The 19630-nt window shown below is 44.8% G+C and overlaps 1 protein-coding gene across 1 annotated transcript in view; it reads left to right on the top strand.

Annotated features, from left to right (window-relative positions):
- PAK1 (p21 (RAC1) activated kinase 1) overlaps positions 1 to 19630 on the top strand; it is a 47151-nt gene that overhangs the window by 18009 nt on the left and 9512 nt on the right. The window contains 9 exon segments of the mRNA XM_037377598.1: positions 3731 to 3831; positions 5254 to 5401; positions 6524 to 6561; positions 8462 to 8578; positions 8899 to 9073; positions 12332 to 12355; positions 12358 to 12394; positions 13358 to 13406; positions 15970 to 16082. Of these exon segments, the coding sequence (XP_037233495.1) occupies positions 3731 to 3831; positions 5254 to 5401; positions 6524 to 6561; positions 8462 to 8578; positions 8899 to 9073; positions 12332 to 12355; positions 12358 to 12394; positions 13358 to 13406; positions 15970 to 16082 (802 nt within the window).

Here is a 19630-nt window from a genome sequence, read left to right as displayed (position 1 = left end):
CCCTTTAGCGAAGCGGTAGCTGTTTAGGCAGGGAACATTACTGGGGCAGGCACTTTACGAAGGATGGGTGGGAAAGATGGTGAAGGGATTGTGCTTGATGCAAAGGTGCAGCTCAAACACGTGGGGTCCTGCTGTGGAGCAGGCAACAGACTTGTTGAGAGCTTGTGGGTCCAGATCAGAGGAGAGGCCAGCAAGGCGAGGGGGCTATCTTGAGAGCATCTTTTAGAGGTTGCTGGGTCAAGAAGGGCAGTTCTATCTGAAGGTGCTTTGGAAAGTCTTTTGCATTGTGCTACCCCTCTGCATGAACAGAACTGTGGTGTAAAGGACGCATAGGGTTTAAATCCTGGGCCTCATAGGTGTTTGCATGCTTCCATTGAGCTATGACCCCTTGCCAGGCTGCTCTGGAGGTGTCGTGCTCTGCCTGCAAAATTTAGGGTGTAATTTATAGTCCTGATTCCTCTGTCCCAGCCTGAACTCCCAAAACTGACAGTTTATTTTAAATAATAAAAAAAACCTAATAATAAACTAAACACTAGGTGGGTTCTATCCAAGTGGATGCAGAGCTTCGTGACTTGGTGCTTTCAACAGGAGCTGTGAACATCTGAAGTTTCTGGGGCTCAGGGCTCATCAGTGTCCCAGCTGAGAGTGTGAATTTGGCATGAACGTGGCACGTTTAGCAAATCTGAGCTTTGCTGAGCTCACTTGCAGCTGCCTTCCGGAGGGTTTTACCTACAAGGTGACAGTTTGCAGTGCCTGGGAGCCCTTTTCGTGGTGACAGGAGGAGCACTTTACTTAACATTACCAGTGGAGGAGACCTTTCTCATCTCCCTATGCTTCGGGACGGGCTCACAGGCTTACTTCATGGTGAAACATTGTGCTTCATAGTTGCAGCCCAAGTTGCCAGAGCATCATAAGGAAACTTTAGGGGTGGCTCTTCTAACAGCGTCAAGCATGTGACATTTTGAATGAGAAGGTGGTAAAGGTGTTGGAATAAGGCCCGCCTACCACCAAGGGCTTTCTTAAACAGAGTTACCGTTTATGTTTTATTTATTTTTTTAATTTAAGATTCTTGAAGGCTTTTTGCCTCATTGCAAGGATAAGATAAGCACTGTAGAGGGGGATTAGGTGTTTAGCAGGACTGGGAGTGCCCATCTCTTTAATTCTTTTTATCTTATACCTGCTACAAATATCTGCTACAAAATGCAGTTATGTTATTAATGGTTTAATATGTTTAGGCTTTTAGATCTGTCAGAGTTTGGATCAAAACTTTCTGAAGTTCATTGTCCCCTGAGACTGCTGAAGGAAAATCTCGGAGTTCCTGTGCCAGCTTCATGTGGTTCACATGGTGGTGAATTCAGGCTGGGTGCTCTAAAACCCTGAGTGTGGCAGGCAGGCAGATGTAAAAAAGGGCACAGAGCAACTATGGTCCCACCTGCTGTAACGTTACTGCTAAGGCAAAGTGATTTTAGCTTGACTTTGTGGTAGCTGTCCCAAAGAGTTGTTGAGAGGCAGGGAAAATGCAAGGGGTTGACATGCTGCAGGAGATGGTCGCAGGAAACTAAGGTGGTTGGGAGAACATTAACTGCTTCAGGGGGATGAAAACAAAATAAAGCCGTAAATGCAGAAGAATCACTCCCTGATTTTATATTGCGGTGTAGCCATACTGGAACTCTCTGTGTTGAACGTGAGCAGAGAGCTGGAGTGTTGATGTGACAGAGGCTGTTAAGTTATTTAATCAGTCCCCCCAGAACTGTTCTGTTCCTCTGTGTAGGTGGGGCTAGTTCAGGCCATCATCTGCCTCTTTGGATAAGTTAGCAGTCAGCACTCATCTCCGTTTGCTGTTGAGTGGACGCTGCAACAGCTGGTGGCAGAGAAGTTTGTTGGGGTTTGCAGCAGAAAGCTCAGGCTGGCTGAATGCAGAAATAAAATTAAAAAACCCCAACAACCTAAGTGCATATTGACCTCTGGATAGCAGCTTAATACCCTTAAGCTTTTTTAGGGATACGTTCAAATCTATTGTGGCAGTTGTCCTGGAGCATGTGTGGGTGTGCAGCACTCCTGCACCGTGGTGCTAGTACAGGTGCCCTGTTCCTCACCTGAGTGATGGGCTTCTGGGCTGAGCTGGGGAATGGACTGAGCCTCTAGAATATGGTGCCTCTGATGGCTGGCTCTGCATCTCTCTTCCTCTTGCCTTCCATCCACCGCTAGTGCGTGCAGCTCTTTCTGTATACCTGCTGGATGCAGCTGCTTGTTCCCTTTCTGGCAGGCTTCCATACTGCAGATGCTTACCATCTGCTAACCAGCAGCTGCTTCTATCTCCTTCTAGCCCCCCCTGCCCCTGGTGATGGCTCCTCCAGCATGGCACCTTTCTCTCCTCCTTCTCCTTGGCAACTCTGTCATTCTTCTGCGATTCAGCTTCCCCCATCCCCTTTGTTTGAAAAAGGGATCGAAAACAATCTGTTCCATCTTCACGTCCCAAATCTGATCCTTTTCTTCCTCCAAAATGACTCTTGTGCAGCACTAACTCTGTAATGACACAGAGAACGGTGCCAGAGCTGGCACTGAAGGGAACAGGATTTGGTCCTTTGGGGCAAGCCCTGACCATCTCTGCACAACTAACCACTATCTTAAATAACTGCAATATTGAGCATTAGCCTCACGGGTTTCTGAAGTACCTGGGGTTTGGTATTCATGTTGCCAAAAACGCACTGGAGAATGTCAGCCACGAAACAAATTCTGTTTGGCTTGAGATAAAAAAGTTAGCAGGTGGAAAACATAAGTGGTTTAGTCACCTTCTCCTGGCTCTGCTTATTTTATAACTGCAAGCAGCAGCAAATCTGAGTAGAATGTGCTTTGTTCCTAAACTGATCCTGATTTCTTGAGTACAGTAAATATTAAAAGGAAGGTGGAGTCCTTAATCATCATAAATATGGATGAATTTAATCCAAGGCATAATAATAATCTTGTTTGAAGACCTGACTTTAAAATGTGCAGGGTGCATCTGCTTTGCTTTATTTCCTTTCCTGTTTCTTCATGACTTCTGCTCCTCACCTGCCGGATTCTGCCCTCTTGCTCCACGTCTTCAAAGCTTCTTATTAAAACCACATTTAGTTCATTTTGTGAGCAGTAAAATATAAATGATTTTGCTCATATAAGCTTTTGTAGCAGAAGCACACATGTTAAACTTGGTTTTCTTCATAAACTCTGTTTTGCAGAAGCAGCGTGAAGGAAGCAATTTATAAGCTGCGCTTGTAGTTAATTTTGTCCCTGTCAATATGAGAAGCAAGTGTATATTTAACAGCACACAATTTTTTTTTTAAAAAAAAGTTGATTAAAACAATGAATAAAAAAATGTGTTCAAAATTGCATGGCTTCCACTTACTGCCACTGTAGTGCTTTTGACTCAGACCTTCATAAGTTCGAGTGAATATTTTAGGTAAATAGCTCTTGTACTGTTGAGTCTAGCCCTACCAGTTGATATTTGAGGTACCCAAAATATCAGTTTCCTTGTCTTATCCTTGTCCTGCGTTACAGGACTTTTTATTTCTGTTGTCCACTCGCTGTGGCTGCTCTTAAGTAACAAATTTTTTAAATTTGCAGTTTGTCTGCCTTAGATCGAAATCCTGTGACTAGCAAAAGGGGCATGCGGTTGGGTAGGTGAACTTGAACTTATTGGGGAGATTTTATTTCTTGATGGATTTATGGATTTTGTTGTTATTGTCTCTTCCAGCCAATAAAAAGAAAGAGAAAGAGCGGCCGGAGATCTCCCTCCCTTCAGACTTCGAACACACGATTCATGTGGGGTTTGATGCAGTCACGGGAGAATTCACAGTAAGTGAATCTGGAGGAAGAGAGAACTCTGTGGTTTGGCTTATTGCTGGGAGGAGCCAAGACCCATTAATCTTTTATATAGTAATGCTGGAAAGGCTATTACCATCATCTATTTTGCTCTCTTTTGAAACACATCTGCAGAGGTTACCCACTCGTTCCTGCTGAAAGACTGTCAAACTTGGCACATCCCGGGAGCTGGGCTGCCAGCAAACTTTTCCTTTCCCGTTTTTTCGGTGATATGGACACCAAAACATGGTTTATCTCTCCACCCTTCCCCTCCCCTCCTCTTCTAGAGCTGGATTAGGTTTACAGCGTAGTCTGTGTCCACCAAGAGTTCCCCTTTAGGGCAGACACAGCTGTGCATAACTACTTATGACAGAATATGTATGTGCTGTCTTGAGGCTAAATGTCAATTAAAAAAAAAAAGCATAAAAGCATCTGGCATGCAAAGTACTATGAAGACAAGGGTTTTAATTAATCATATTATTATTCTTGATTGTGAGATAGTATTTCATAGCAGCAGCAGTTGTTTGTGAGCAAGCTGTTTTGACCTGTCTTTAATACGCTGCTTTTCAGGGGCTTTGCTCCCCTAACCTGAATCATGTGTACAGTTGTGTTTTGCATTTCAGTCTCTAGACTTGCCCGAGTTAGCCTAGATGTACCAGTGGGGCACTACCTCAGCGCTGTATCCAGCCCTCCTTTTGGACAAGGAGAGAAACTTTATTGATAAAGGATCCAAGTCACTTGCCACTTCATCTACACAGACTGTTATTCTTGCTGGCGATGAAAGGCACGAGTCTGGTTGTACTCCAGGTGTATTTATTTTCTGGCTGAAATGATTGTCCCTGTAACGGAATTCTGAGCTTCATACGTGAAGTTAACACCTCTGCTTTCCCAGCTGTGGTTACAACAGGCACCAAACCACTATTACCAAAGAACTCTAGGACTGCAACAAGACTCAAATGATGTTGCGTGTCTGTTGTGCTAGATGCTATACACTGTGTGCTACTTCTGTGGTCTTTCTTGGATATATAAATGTACGTATCTCTATGGATGAAGGTGGTTTTGTTTTTTTTTTTCTTGCTTGAGGCTATTCCCGAGCTGCAGCATTTGGGTCTGCTCCTGTCTGGTTTTTGCCTTTTGGTTTTCCAGGGACCTGGGACTCACCCAGAGCCCCATGAGCAGAGTGGCATTTGCATGTCCACGTAAGGAACAAGTGACTTGTAACACAGGCAGTGGCTGGGAAGGTAGTGACCCACCGTCTCTTCCTTTCCTTTCCTCTCCTCTCCTGTCCTCTTTTCTCCCCATTTCCCTCGCAGCACAGCATAACTCCAGGAACTGTGGCAGGACTGCAGCTGTGGCTGTGTGTGCTATGAGCTATGGTAGGCTAGCTGTGGGCTAACGAGGTATGTGTCCCCACAGGGAATGCCAGAGCAATGGGCGCGTTTGCTGCAGACTTCCAACATCACCAAGTCGGAGCAGAAGAAGAATCCCCAGGCAGTGCTGGACGTGTTGGAATTTTACAACTCCAAGAAGATCTCCAACAGCCAGAAGTACATGAGTTTCACAGGTACGTGGTGATTGTGTCATGCAGCTGCTTTGTCCAGCTTTCCATTATCATTGCATGTGGGGATTCTTTCGTTTAATGATTAAGTAGATCTGTCTTTTCAAGCAAGATGTGAATGAATTTCTCTGGCTGCTCAAGCACCCCTCTTCCTGTGAAATGTTCATCCTGATGCCCAGCATAGCTGCAAAAGAGGTCAATCAATTAGCTGAATCCCCAAAACACATTGGTTTTCTGAAATTTACAGTCAGCACCTGGAAGGCAGATCCCAGAGTGTTGGTGTTGCGATCCCAGTGATGAAAACCCTAAAGAAAACAGGCAGCTAAATTTTGCGCTAGTTTCAGTTTCCAGCATGGCTGTGGATGTTGCTTCGTGCATGCTCGGGGTGAGGGTCTTTCTGTTCCCACGTGCCATGATTGAGGAATATGTCTGTTGTTAATGCCTGATAACTGCTGGCTGGATTCCTCTAAAAATCAAAGCTGCTGAGGTTTTGTGCCTTCTTGGTATGGAATACCTGCTCACTGGATGATTCCTGCAACCATTGCTCACCACTCCTTTTCCCTTTCAACTGTAACTCCTTCCCTTTCTAAATATTAACCCCTGCTTTGGCTCTTTTAAGAGGACAGAGCCATGTCACCAGAACTGGGATTAATTAGGAAGGCTCCAGGCAGGAATAAAAGCACAAATCTTCCCCATATGGGCCTGGAGAGTCCAACAAAACCCCACGGGTTGGCTTGTGGGGTCCTATGTTGCTATTTCAGGAAGTTTAGGTGGCTGAGACTGGAACATCTTGCAGGTCTTGGGCTAGCTACAGTGCCTCTGTTGGTATTTAACCCACTGAAAATATTTTGTATATATGGATGGAGGACAGTCTTCATTCAGGTGTTGCTCTCAGAGATTCCACCCTCCTGCAGCAGGGATTTGGGCCAGCTGCATTTGTCTGCACAATTCTTTTACCCTCTATTCCCGTATCTGCTGGGTGTCAGCTTGTTCTGGGGAGCTGACGGTAATGCCTAGGTTTAGGAGCAGCCCTTTTTCCTGCCCCTTCCGAAGGGATCTTGTCCCTTTCTCCTCTCCCCGCTGCTGCTGCGTTTACAATTCATAATGGCATTACTTTGTCTTTTACAGATAAATCGACAGAGGATTACAATTCATCAAATACGTTGGTAAGCCTTATACTCACGTTCTGCCTCGAGCTTGGGGATTTAAAATCTTGCGTGTGAACTTTTCGTTTGTGTAGTGTTTTAAAATCGGAACATTATATATTTGTATAGTGCATACGTGTTTATAAAAACAGGCATGCTCCTTTCACTTTATTTGCAACTGTAGGAGAATTACGTAGGCAGAAGTAGCTTTTGTTAGCTAATAGAAATTAGTGAATTAATGAATAAAATAATTTGGTGGTTTGTTTTTTTTTCATAGAAGTCGATCTGTTACTGAACTTAGAATTTGATAATCACTCTGCTCTCAGGTTTTATGTCTCTGTAAACGTCTGTAATATAAAAAAAGTTTAATTACTAACCTTCAAGGTCTGATTGTCCCAAACTAATGTTGATTATTGTTGATTAACCAAACTAATCACAAGTAGAAAAAGAAATAAAAGGTTGTCCTCCTCTCTGCTTGACCTTTATTCTGTCCTTACCAGGGCAGGCATTACTCCCGTTTTGCTCTTTTAGGAGAGACAGTATGTTTCTGTATGTGTGTGTGAAATGGAAGAAACAAAACTTTAAATTTAAGATGATTCATAAACCCCCACAATTCCTTCATCTCTTGTTTTCTTACTGCTATGCCATTATCTAGAGTTGGCTTGTTCTGCTTCCCTCCAGAGGCAGCATATCCAGATCTGACTGCTTCAGACTCTCTCCGAAAAGGAGAACGTTTCTGCCGTTGTTCATTATTACATGTCATAGTACATCAATCCTCAGGAGTTTAGAATATCTGAGGCTGTTAGATTTTAAAGTAAAAACTGAAAAAAACAGTACTTACCAGTCTACTGAGAGAGCCTGATGTTTTTGAAAGACACTGGGTAACCTTTAATTTTGGGGAAATTCAGGGAATTCCCAGTACACAGGTGGTTTTTCTTGTTGCTTTTAAGAGGCTAAGCTTTTGCATTATGTCAAGTGCACTTTAGCAATTGTATATCAGGGTGCTGGTGACTTCAAGTATTTTAGGTTCAGTGAAATACTGTGTTGCTTTGCCCCTCTAGAAGGAAAAAACTTCACTTTAATTTTTTTTTTTCCTCCTGCCACTCTTGGGGAACTGATGATGCACAAGCAGAACTGGTCTGTCAGGTTGAGGAAGTTTATTTTGAAATGTTTATACCATAAAGGATGCCATGAAGTTCAAATCCAGTTTCAAATTTAAAAGGTTAAAAGTGACTTCGATTTCTAACCACAGTATTGCAAAAATATCCAGATACTTTTAACAAATAATAAAAAATCCTTGCTCCTATTTTCCATGAAATTTTCTCTCTGTAAGCAATTTTGAAAGGATTTGAAAAGACGTTTCCAGACTTTACGGCCAGAATCTCTCATTACTTAGTTCTCAGTCACAGTACCAAAGCTGATGTTAACTTGACCTCCCAGCTTTTAGAGAAAATGTTGTTTTGATCGGAAATAAAACATTTAAAGACTAAAATTTCCAGTCTGCATGATCAGGGTTTGAAGCAAGCAGCAAAACGAAAGAGGGAACATAAATAGGGACAGATATTTCCAAACACAGATGGTGGCCCTGGAATTGCTGCGTCTGCCGTGTGGGTGTTGGGAAGGCAGCGAGAGCGCCCAGGTGGGTCCTTAGGAAGAGGATTGCCATCACACGGGCAGATGACAAGCACTGTCTGAACGGTTGCATCAGGCAGCGCTGGACTGCACCTCCATTTCCCACCAAGGCTCAGGATCTTTGGGGTTTGAATTTTTCAGATATTGTTACTCGCTCGCCTGTTCTGATTGCTCTTTGTCTGCATGCACTTCAGTGCAGCCACTCTTAAGAGCTCAATCCAATGTTTGTGATTTTGTTCACAACAAGCAACTGAGTTTTTATTTTTGCTCTTTCTGTAACCACGTGCAGAATGTGAAGGCTGTCTCCGAGACCCCTGCAGTGCCCTCAGTGTCTGAAGATGAAGATGATGAAGATGATGCAGCCCCACCCCCAGTGATAGCTCCACGACCTGAACACACAAAATCTGTGAGCAGAAATACTTCTTTCAGCCCCTGCTGCTGCAGTCACACTCGGGTCTTGACCGTGACCCCTCATGCACGCTTCAGGGCATGGTGCTGAGCCCTTCTGGGGAGCAAGAGGGAGGAGGTGGGAGCCATTCCTTCTGGCAGAGCACCTCTGTGTTATTGCCTGCCTGTTTGGGGTGGGGGGACCAGAGAGCCTTTGCTTGGTGACATTAATTGTTAACAAAGTAGCTATAGAAACACATCCCTGACAGCAACAATAACAAGATGAATAGAAGTGTTTAAGTCTTCACCTGACTTGCATCTTTTTCTCAACAAAATTAGATATACACCCGCTCTGTGATAGATCCTATTCCTCCTCCTACCAGAGATGTGGCCACCTCTCCTATTTCTTCTCCTTCGGAAAACAGCACAACAGCGTCTGACATGCTGGTCAGGAACACGGAGAAACAAAAGAAAAAGCCAAAAATGTCAGATGAAGAGATCTTGGAAAAATTAAGTATGTCCCTATTTTTTTTTTTCTTTAATTAAATTCCTGGTCCTGCTGTGTTGATTTCCCAAGATCTTAATAAGCTGAAATGTTTTGACATTCCCATTTTGAGTTCCCTTACTGAAGGCATTGCCTTGTGACTGTGTGCCAAAATTGGGGGCAGACGTGAAGGAGGAGAGAGCATAAATGTAAGCCGAGCACCTGTGATGCCAAGTGAAATCCCTAGGGAGTTACAAAACAAGCCCTGAACAAGTAACATCATCTTAACTATTTAGTCTGAGATTGTTCTGCATCGTGATATTATGTAGCTCAGGGTGGTGGATGATTATATTACAATGTTAGACATAAACTGTCTTAAAGATGGAGAGAAAAATGAATGCATCCCCAGATTCACTTTCCACAGTACCACGGTGTAAAGTGACTTGGTTATTTTAAAGTGCCTTAACGTTGTGGGTACCCAAATTAGTGGTTGTTTCTGAGAAAAAATTATTGTGTCTCTCTGTTGTGTCCTAGTGTCTTTAACAGTCCCTACCTTCAGTTCAAGCGCTCTTCTGCTGCCTGGTATTTTTGGGTTGTGCTGTGGCATATCCAACAGCTGACCCAGCTGTTCTGTGCAATTGGTTGTTTTTTGATTGATCCTCAGCCTGGGCCAGTTTTTATTAGGGTAGAGCCTTTCTAATTCTTTGAAGTACTAATCCTGTATTAATTACATACATGCCTTGCTTGTCAGTTGATGTAAATTGTGTTAGCACCGCTGCGGTCAGGCTGGTCTTGGCTGAGGGGATAACCCTAAAGGTCAGTATTTTAGGAAGCCAAGGCTAGTAGCAAGATGAGGGAAAATTTAATCTGAGGGTGTAGCTTTAAAAAAAAAAAAAAAAAAAAAAAGCACCCGAGTACCTCATTCCTCTACATAAAGCCTAAATTGAATTGATGCCATGTTCACTGTAACCGCTATTGGAAAACTCATACCCATTGTTTCAAAGCAGCGACTTCACCCACTTAATTAGCGAGACCTTTGTACCATTAAGGATTCAAGCCATTTTTGTGACCCGGTAGGGCAAGCAGGGACTCTGGGCAGGAAAGAAGTGCTATTCTAATACAAATACGCTCCTGTAATGAAGAGAAACGCAAGAGGTACTCTTAGGAGAGCTGGGAGGCAGATATGCCTTCTGATACCTTGCTTGCTCCAGCAAGTGGTATTCAGTGCTGAGCTGATTCTTTGGCATTGTGGGGTTTCATGACAAACATATGGGGGGTGGGGGGTAGGTTTGAACTTCAGTGACTGCTGTTAGGAGTCAGCTTTTAGATGTGGGCTAGTCAGAAACATGCAGTGAAGTTTTAATCCTGTTGTAAACTGATGAGTTGTGCAAAGGCATGCAACTTTTTCATGTTTTGGTTTGACATGTGAATAAAATGACTAAAATCTTAAAGTGTTACATGTATTTGCACATACTGAAGTCGTGCAAAGCTTAAAAGGAAGCTGGTAAATCTTCACCTCCTAGCGTTAACACAGCATTGGCGCAGACATTAATGAATCCTTGCCTGACTTTTTGGAAGGTAGGAAACATTACTCCATTTTACAGATGAGAGCATTAAACAGGGCAAGACTGGCAACTGCCTCTGTCACTGCAGCACTCGCTCCTGTCACTGCCTTGGGAAGCACTTGGCTGTCTTGCAGTCTGAACTTGTAGCCTGTGCTAGGCTTTGAGGGAAGGTTTACGAACATTTGTCCAGAAATACTTGTCCTCAGGGCAGACAGCGTTGCTTCCGTAATTGCACGGTGGGTTTTATGTAGTCAGATTTCTCTTCCCACCCTCCTCTCCAAACATGGGCCGTATTCCCTTCCCTTACCTCTGTCTGCTCTAAACCCTGTGGGTTTGGCTGCTCTCCAGCGGTGTCTGAAAATAGGCTGCTCCTACCCTGCTCGCTACTGGATTTCTTGGCCTAATGACCACGAGCAGTTTCTTTGCCAAGATGCATCTGTTTTGGCTCAGCCCTAGACCCCTGTGAAAGCAGCACCATGTCTTGGCAGCTCGAGTGACTTGCAAACACCAGCTGGGATGCAGCTCTGCATCCCTCGGTCCTGTTGGCCACCCTGGTGCTGTCAGAGGGGAGACTCGCTCCCAGCTGAGCTCCAGGAATTGTTGGCTCCGATTTCTTCAGCCTACAAAGGGTGTCATTCCTGCCTGTTGTAAGGGGTGTTAGGAGTTAGCAGTTAATGTTTGAGGGAGCGTTGAGCTTCAGTGATGCTTTTCCAGTTTACCCTTGGCAACTCGCTGTGCTGTTTGCAGGACTCTAGCGCATCCATGCAGCCTGCCCGCCGCCTGCTGTTGCGCTGAGAGCTCCCTCCCCTCCTACAGAAAACATTGCGTTCCTCGTGGGTACCAAATCCACCTTGAGCCTGAGCAGCCCCTCGCTGCCCTGTGCTTCAGAACACCAGGCAAAGTGGTTTTTCCCTCTGAGGGATGCAGTAATGTGCTTTCTTCTGGCTGAACAGCCACGTTAGGGGAGAAGGAGCTGAGATTGCCTCGGGTTGCTCTCCAAAACCACAGCAATGCTGCAGTCGCCTGGGAACTGCTGCCAAAACTGACTTCTGCATTCCTAGAAGAGCAGCTCAGCATTGCCCAGGCCAGGGGAGGTTTGACTCTGAAGTGTCTCTCCAGCTTCCCTCCTCAGTCTTGCAACCCAGTCGTTGGGTCAGTAATAGGTCGTGCCAGGACAGATATGTCACGAATACTTTTTTCTGCCAGAAATTGTTGTGGTATAAGGAAATCTTTGGCTAGATTTGCAACAGGCTGATGGCTCTAAGGTGAATGAGGTCCTGGCCTCCAAATTCAGAGGGCATTGCAGTGTAGGGACATCTTGTATCACCCAGCGGGTTGAAGCTGAGGGGTGACTTTTAAGTTGCAGGTTTCCAGCAAATAGTTGTATTATCTGCGTGAGGGCCATATGTCCCCATCTTCTTCCTAGCCGTGTGCAGTCGCTGGCTGCTAGTGAAGATTAAACATGTTTAATGTCTGTGTTCCACCATTTCTGAAGGAAAATACCTGGGAAAGGGGAATGCCACAGCTGGTATGTGTGTAAATAACTGAGGACATCCCTGGTGGTTGTGTGCCTCTGGATGGCTGACGCAGCGGTTTGCGAGGCTCGGCAGAGCCTGCTGCAGCCACGGGGCTGCTCCTAAAGTACAGTTGGTTCTTACAGCTGTACAAAAAAAAAGTACTTATAACATAACATCCTCTTGGGTATTTTTTTTTTCTTTTGTAGGAAGTATTGTGAGTGTGGGCGATCCAAAAAGAAGTACACGTGTTTTGAGAAAATTGGACAAGGGTTAGTATACGAGTCTTCTCCGTCCTATAACTTTCCTTAGGCTAAGAAGGAAATGCTGAAACCAGGCTAAGTTAGCTTGCTGGAAAAGCTGTCGGTGATGCTTTGGAGAGTTTATTTTGGTTGGTTGTTTTTTTGTTTTCTTTTGGTGGGTTTTTTTGCCTTTTTTTAATTTGTTTTTATTTTATTGTTGTTTGGTGGGTTCCACCCGCCCAGCTCTTCTCCCTTTCCTGGCAAAGCCTTGAGTCACAGGGACTGGAGGGTTTTTTTTTGTGCAATTCTGTGTTAATATATGAAAATATGTCATTAGATGATCAGGTTGCTAAATATAGCAGCAAGCAGGGAAGGAACTGCTCGTTTTCAGTGTGCAAGACAATCTTCAAATTGCAGATTTGCTTTGTGAATCAACTCTCCTCGATGTGGTGGTGTGCGCCTCTTGGCAGGGTAGGGGGAAGCAGGGGCTGTGGGAGAGGCTGTAGGGGGGCAGATCAGTGCAGATCACTGAGATCTGCTGTCAACTTCGTGTGCTGAGGCTCAGGCTCCCGTTTCCCTCACTACAAATGCCACATTTGTTTACTTCAGCTGATCCTATCTGCTCTGTAACGATGCTGGGCAGCATGCAAGCCAGGTCAGTGCAGTCATGCCAGTTTAAATGGGATCAGCTCACGGTCCTACAAGCTGTGCTACATTGCTGGTTTAGCAGGAGGAGTTTGGATGACCACAGTGTCCCTTATTAGGGGCTTTGTTCCCTATAAATTCTGTGGCTTTTGCTCCAACAGCAATCTTGGCTCAGCAATATTTCAGACAGTATTTACCACTGGAATTATTGCATGAAAAGGAATGGGACTGAGAGCATTTCAGAGAGACAGGTGGGAAGGGGCATGTGTTAAGCTCTCAGTCTGCTATAAGGCACTAATAAATGTCGGGTTTTGTTGATTTTTTTGTTGGTTTTTTGTTTTTATTTAGAGCCTCAGGTACAGTTTACACAGCGATGGATGTAGCTACAGGACAGGAGGTAAGTGCTGCCAGAATACTACAGCAGTGGATTTTGGATTGTGTCCCTAAAAGTTCAGGTTGATGCTACAAAATAAAGACTGTCTTTCAGGGGTTCATGACATCTTACTTTAAATGAGGTATTTATTTACTTGCTAATGAGGCGTGGTTGAGTGGTCTGAGCAGAGAACTGGATAAGATGATTTCCGAGGTTTTGATTCCTGAATAATTTCATGTGTGTAAAGAATCCTTCTGTGACCACAAAGGCTAGAAGCAAATGTTCAGACTGGATGGTTCCTCAGCAGAAGTGTACTTCTTCATCCCCAAGACTCCTGCCTGTCCCCACTTAAACTCTTTTATATGCCCTCTGCTCCTTTGCTTCCTACACTTGTACTAGTTGACTTGCATAGAAATAATTCCTCTCCCACTCTTTGCCCACTTGCTTTCCGCCCTTGAATTGAGAGACAAGGAATGTCTATCTGCCTGTGTGCAACCCCTCTCAGCCCCGAATACTGAGAGGTGCCCTGCGTATTGCCTGCGTGCATGATGAACTAGTAGTGACGGATATGCAGCATCTGTGGAAACCATCATTGCTAGGTGGGGCATTTTTAAAGAGGAGAGTGTATGCATTATTCCAAACATATTTATGGAAGTCTGCAGCAATGCATGACGCGTATCTGCTTAGCATTTGTACAATGTCAGGGTTATCCGCCAGGAAATTTCATAATTGTGCTTTTTGCTGAAACTCCTTCACCCCCTTTTCCATTCTGGAAGAATTAATACAGTTTAATTGCAGCCTCTGAGGGAGAGGCATCACATTTGTTTTGAAGCAATGAGAAATTTTTTAGGAGGAGGAATTCCTTTCTCGGTTTTCTGCTTGCTTTATCGACCACTTCAGGGACTCCCCGGTGAATATTTGAACACTTTATTACAACAGACTTTTAAATCATTCCCATTACACTAGTGTGATCAGGCCTTGTTTTTTTAAATTTGCACTTGGGGTTGCTGTAACCTAGGCATGCTGTTGGCATGTTCCTTTCTGTGAACCGTGCTGCTACCAATCCTTGCACCTCAGGAGCTCGGTGAACGGCAACGCAGTTTGGAAGCACTGGAGGGAAACTCCTTTATTTTGCACTATAACCCCTTGGGCAGCTCCCAGGGTTAGGAAGCTTTTCACTGATGATGGCTCCAGTATACCCGCAGCTGTTTATTTTGTATCCTAATGCACGGGACAGTCTTAGATAGGGAAAATGCCCCTGTATGGGCGTGGACAGTGGACCTACCTCTGAACAGGAGTGAGGAGGTACAGGAGCCTCTTTGGAGCTCTTTCAGTAATGGCCTGGGATTTCTTTCTCTGCATCAGATGCCTTCCCTCTCCATCTTTCATTCTCCTCTCTGGTCTAGCGCAAAGAGCAGCACGGCATTTGCGTTTTTGTCTTCTTTAAGTGCTGTTTGGCAGCCCTTGTGAATACTGTGGGAAAACAGCATAGTGTCTGTCTGTTGTTGCCTTCTCATGTGTTGGGATTTTTCTATTGTCTCCCCTGCTATACTACCAAAATGCTAATTGTATCTGTCTATATTGGCACTCTGTGGCTTGTTTCTTTTAATCCTTGCTTTTGTGAGCTGGAGTTACTGGCTCCGATCCATTTGCCTAGGCCTCTTTCTCTGCAAGGAGCAGTTTTGTAAAGATATAATTACTTTTCATTCCCTTTGCCTAAATATTGTACCAAATAAGAGTTGAGCTGTAGCATCTATGGAAGTGTTTCTGCCTCCTGCTGTGCTGAGTAGTCTTACCAATCTGAAGGCTTCTCTGAGGGCCAGGTGGTCTCACGAAGTACCGGTAAGAGTTGAAAACATGTTGTACCCTCCTGCTTTCTGTATATGTACATGCCGAGTAGGTATCCCGAAGCAGACGGAAAGCTACTAAGCCAAAGGGCTACAACTGGCAAATCCATCCCTGTTGCCCTTAACAGGGCATATCCCTTATGTCTGGGGATAAAGCTGAATCCAATGCACTTGTTTTCAGCTTTTTATCTAAAAATTGTTGCCTCTTTCCCCCAGGTCTTGCTGTGACAGAAAGAAACAGAATTACCACCTTGAAGTACTAAGCTTAGGCTACGTTATTTATCCCCTCCATGCATGGCAAACCTGCTGTAGATTTCTAGAAGCAGGAATTTGCAGGGGAGCAGCAAAAAAACACTAAAGAACTTCCAGAAACATCCAATCCAAAACAAAATGAACAAGATTCCTTTAAGAAATAAAATGTTTTTGACGTATTTGTCCATACTAGGGTCTATACTACTTGTTACCAAGAAGCTGTAGATGGAGACTGCTATCCAACTGTGACGTAAAGGTCCAGTATGAAAATAGTAACTCCCCTCGTACTTTTGGGCATGAGGTATCTTCCAATATGTGTTGAAATGGACTGGCTGCAGGAACTCACAGAGTTAGTAAATGGCTGAGCAACCTGTGCTGAAAAAGTGTTTTCCCACTTCACATGAATCTACATCACTAATCTACATGGTACTGGCTGCTTTCTGGGGGACTGTTGCAATAATAATTTACTTGGTCTTTCTTCACTGCAGGTTGCAATCAAACAGATGAATTTGCAGCAGCAGCCCAAAAAAGAACTGATTATTAATGAAATCCTTGTGATGAGGGAAAACAAAAACCCCAACATCGTCAACTACTTGGACAGGTATGTCATGATTTGAAGAGTTCATGAAGGGACTCTGGAAAACACTTCCTTGTCACTGTCTTAAGAGATCCTCTTTCAGCTTAACGCAGGTATAGGACAACCTTGGGTTGCTTAATGCAGTGTTGGGGGGTGGGTGGCTTGGTGGTCTCCCTCCATATCCAAGGAGAAACAAGTGTCTGAATTGGCATTAATGGGGTACGTAGGCTCTCTTTAGAGATGTTGGCAGCCAAGGCATTAGTAGCAGTGTGCTGACGGGACTCCCTTTTTCAGCGCTCTCCTTTGCCAAATTTGACACAATGAACAGTTTCCTTCCTGCCACTAGAGGAGACACAGAAGTAATTTGAACTGTGTTATTTGTGTTTGCTTTTCTCTTCCTCATCGTTCCGCTTCTGCTGAGCCATGCTGACATTCTGCTTGCGGAGGAGCAAACTTCTGCCAGAGTGCGATGGTAATCTCGTCCCTGTGACCATCCACTGAGGGTTTTTGCACAGTAGCAGAACAGCGACAAGGGTGAATGACATGCAACACATACCCAAACGAGGCTGCTTACTTGTGGGTGTGAATAAGGGAGGAAAGGACACCTAGTACATAACTCTTCGGAAGACAGAGGGCACAGGGTTATTCCTTGCTCGGAGCTGGGCTTTGTGGGCTCATACAAGTGCCGTGGCACTTCTGCTCAGCCTTGGGTATGTTACGCCCATATGGGACAGCTGCTCCTTGAATCCCTGCTTTTCCTTACCGCAGGAGCAGCGCCTAACAACTTACCTTCGTACAGACCTGCTCTGCTTGTTCTTGAGCTGATGTCCCTTGGACTATGACAATAACAGAGCAAACGCAAGCAGCACAGTGGCTGCTGTGCTGCATGTAAACTATTTTTTAAATAAACATATGTAGCCGTGAAAATTCTGGTCAGTATAGCACAAGGCAGTAAAATGTCCCAAGTGTGCAAACAAACATGGCTGTGAGAGCTCTTCCCTGCAGGGTGTTAATGCTCGTACATAAGGGTGATGGTAGCAGTGCCACCATCATCAGCTGTTTGGAGGCTGACTGCTTTGGAAAGAGCAACTGGTAAAATGTGCTTCTTTGGGGGAAGGGAGCTGCCTTTGGAAGTGCAAGACATTCTTGCATCTCCCCTATGTGAGTTCCAGGAGACAGTCACAAGCTGTCAACGTTGAAATCTGGGGCATACTGAAAGCCCAACAGGCAAAAAGCATTGCATGGTGGCTTGAATTCACCATCGACATAACATGGGTGCCTTGTGTCAAGCCCGTGTCATTCACCTTACGTTAAAGATACAGCTAGTTTCAGTTGAGCTGCAGCAGGATTTTCAGTCTGCTGTGCTGAACGTTAGAATCTAGTCCTGATGAGCTAAAAGTTTGGCTTATTGTAGGGTAAAGAGTGCCTAGATAGGGTGAGCTGCAGGCTTTAATCTTGGCAGCTCTTTTTTTTTGTTGTTGTTGTTGTTGTTGTTGTTGTTGTTTTTGGGTTTTTTTGAAGATGCAATGGAGGGATGTGACCTAGAATCTCTTTTGGAAATCTGAGAGACTATCTGCACACTTGTTTGCTCTGTGTGTATACCAAAATCTTATCAGCTGTTTCTTTTAACAGGTTTCTTTAAAGGCTTTTAATGTCTTGTCCATAGAAAAGTACTTCTCCTATACCGCAGCATCGGCTGTGATGCTGAATTTATATGGTAGTTTGTCCTACGCGTAGCTGTAAAGAGCTGCTTTGTTGAAGGGACAGCAAGTCTGCTCCTGAAACTTTGTGGAAGGGAGTGTGTGCACAGGGGAGTGATGCTGGGCAGGCAAAGAGCAGAACGATATTACCTGTGTAAAATGAAACAAGTGGTAAAGAAGATCTAAGACTTGTGTCTGGGCTGAAACTGTTTATTTCTCCTGGCTGGTTAGAGGCTTTGTTTCAGCAAAACTTCGAGAGACGTTTTTCTCATTAGAGGAGCATCCCTGAGTACATGCGCTTGCCTTTCTAGCCAGTACATCCCACCTGTAGGGTAGCTGCCCGCGTCTTGCTGTCTCGGTCAAACTTCCCACAACCAAAGTTGCTGCTTTTGTCCTCCACTTTCTCTTACTAATCTTTTTCAAAGGGATTAGCTTTTGTTTGAGTGCTGCAAATGGACGGAGCGGCAACTAGGATGAACAGGGGGGTTCCTGTGTCGATTATGCCACTTCAGTGGTATATATCGATACATCAATAAAACAACACTGCAGGATGCTGTTGCTGGGGAGCTGTGTCCCTCCTGCCTGGCATCATGTGCCTCTTCACTTCCTCAGTGCTGCATAAATCTGATACTTGTTTGCCACTTGCTGGCTTCTGCCTACTGCCGTCACAGAAGGAGCTACGAGGAAGGATGCGCCTGCTGCTGTGGGACCTGGTTTCTTTTTTGTGGTTCTGTTTTCAACAGTGTTTCCCCTTCTGGGTCCTTGATGTGAGCTGCAAGGTAGTCATCGGTATAAACCAGCTGTCTTGCTTCTCTTTGCCTCAGCTCCTGCTCTTGTGCAAGGGTTTCCTTGCTTTATCCTCTCTTACCTGCATGGCCTACTTGCTTGTGGTTAAGACAGCTTTTCTGCTGCAGTGTAAGCGGCCAGCATCGCACAAAGGTGTGCTGTGACATTTGAGATAGTGACGTGGCCTAATTCAGCTGTACTTAGGAGCTGAATTTAGTATCCTGTGCAGAGAAGCAGCCACTTGCACTGAATTACCTTCTGGAGGTGCCAGTTTCTTTCTGCTGCGTTAAAGAGCCCTGTTTCCAAACTCAGCCATCTAAACAGAGGCGTCGGGTGCCCAGTGTCAGGCGAAGCAAACTCCTGCCCTTCGAATTCTTTCTTTCTGAAGAACTCTCCTTAACCTAATAAAACCCACAAATCCTCACTTGAAGTGGTAGCCACTGCTACCCTCACCCAACCCCAAACTCAGCTAGGGCTGCAAGGTCAGTGAATAAAGCTGAAGATGGGTGACAGTCGTGCTACAAGAAAACACGGATTTCTTTCCAGGCTAACTTTGTGTCTGCACGTTGGAGTCATGTTACTCGTGCAGAAATCTGTAACAAATGATCTTGCACTTCTGGGCAAAACCAAAGTTTATGAAGTTTATCAATAAGAAAGGACTATGACTGACTGGTGTGTGTTTGTGATAGGAGGGGCTTGGTGGACACCTTCCTAAGGTATCTAAGTGGGAGCTGAGGAACACCTTACAGGAGCAGACATTACCTGCTCTTGCAGATGAATGAAGAGAAGAAGCTGTGGATCAGTTTCTTCTTCCTCAAAGACTTGCATCAGCTTGTTTTTGCTGCCAGCCTTGTTTTGGAAGGTGGCTGTAGGTGACAAGGTGCAACACCGTACTATGCCTGACATCATATGGAAAGCAGCACGTAGGCGTATGGACTTCCTGGTGGTATCTCCAGAACTGCTGAGAACATGTTTTTGAGTCACACCTCCAGTAGGCAGCTCAGTGACTAAAATAGACATCTGCTGCAGCAAGAGAGCGAAAAGATCCCTGAGACGGTACCACCCTGTCTTCTGAAATGACATTTG

The sequence above is a fragment of the Falco rusticolus genome, chromosome 2, assembly GCF_015220075.1.
Source record: "Falco rusticolus isolate bFalRus1 chromosome 2, bFalRus1.pri, whole genome shotgun sequence".
Classification (NCBI taxonomy): Eukaryota; Metazoa; Chordata; class Aves; order Falconiformes; family Falconidae; genus Falco; species Falco rusticolus.
The sequence above is the reverse complement of the archived record's forward strand: the minus strand, read 5'-3'. Positions and strand labels throughout refer to the sequence as shown.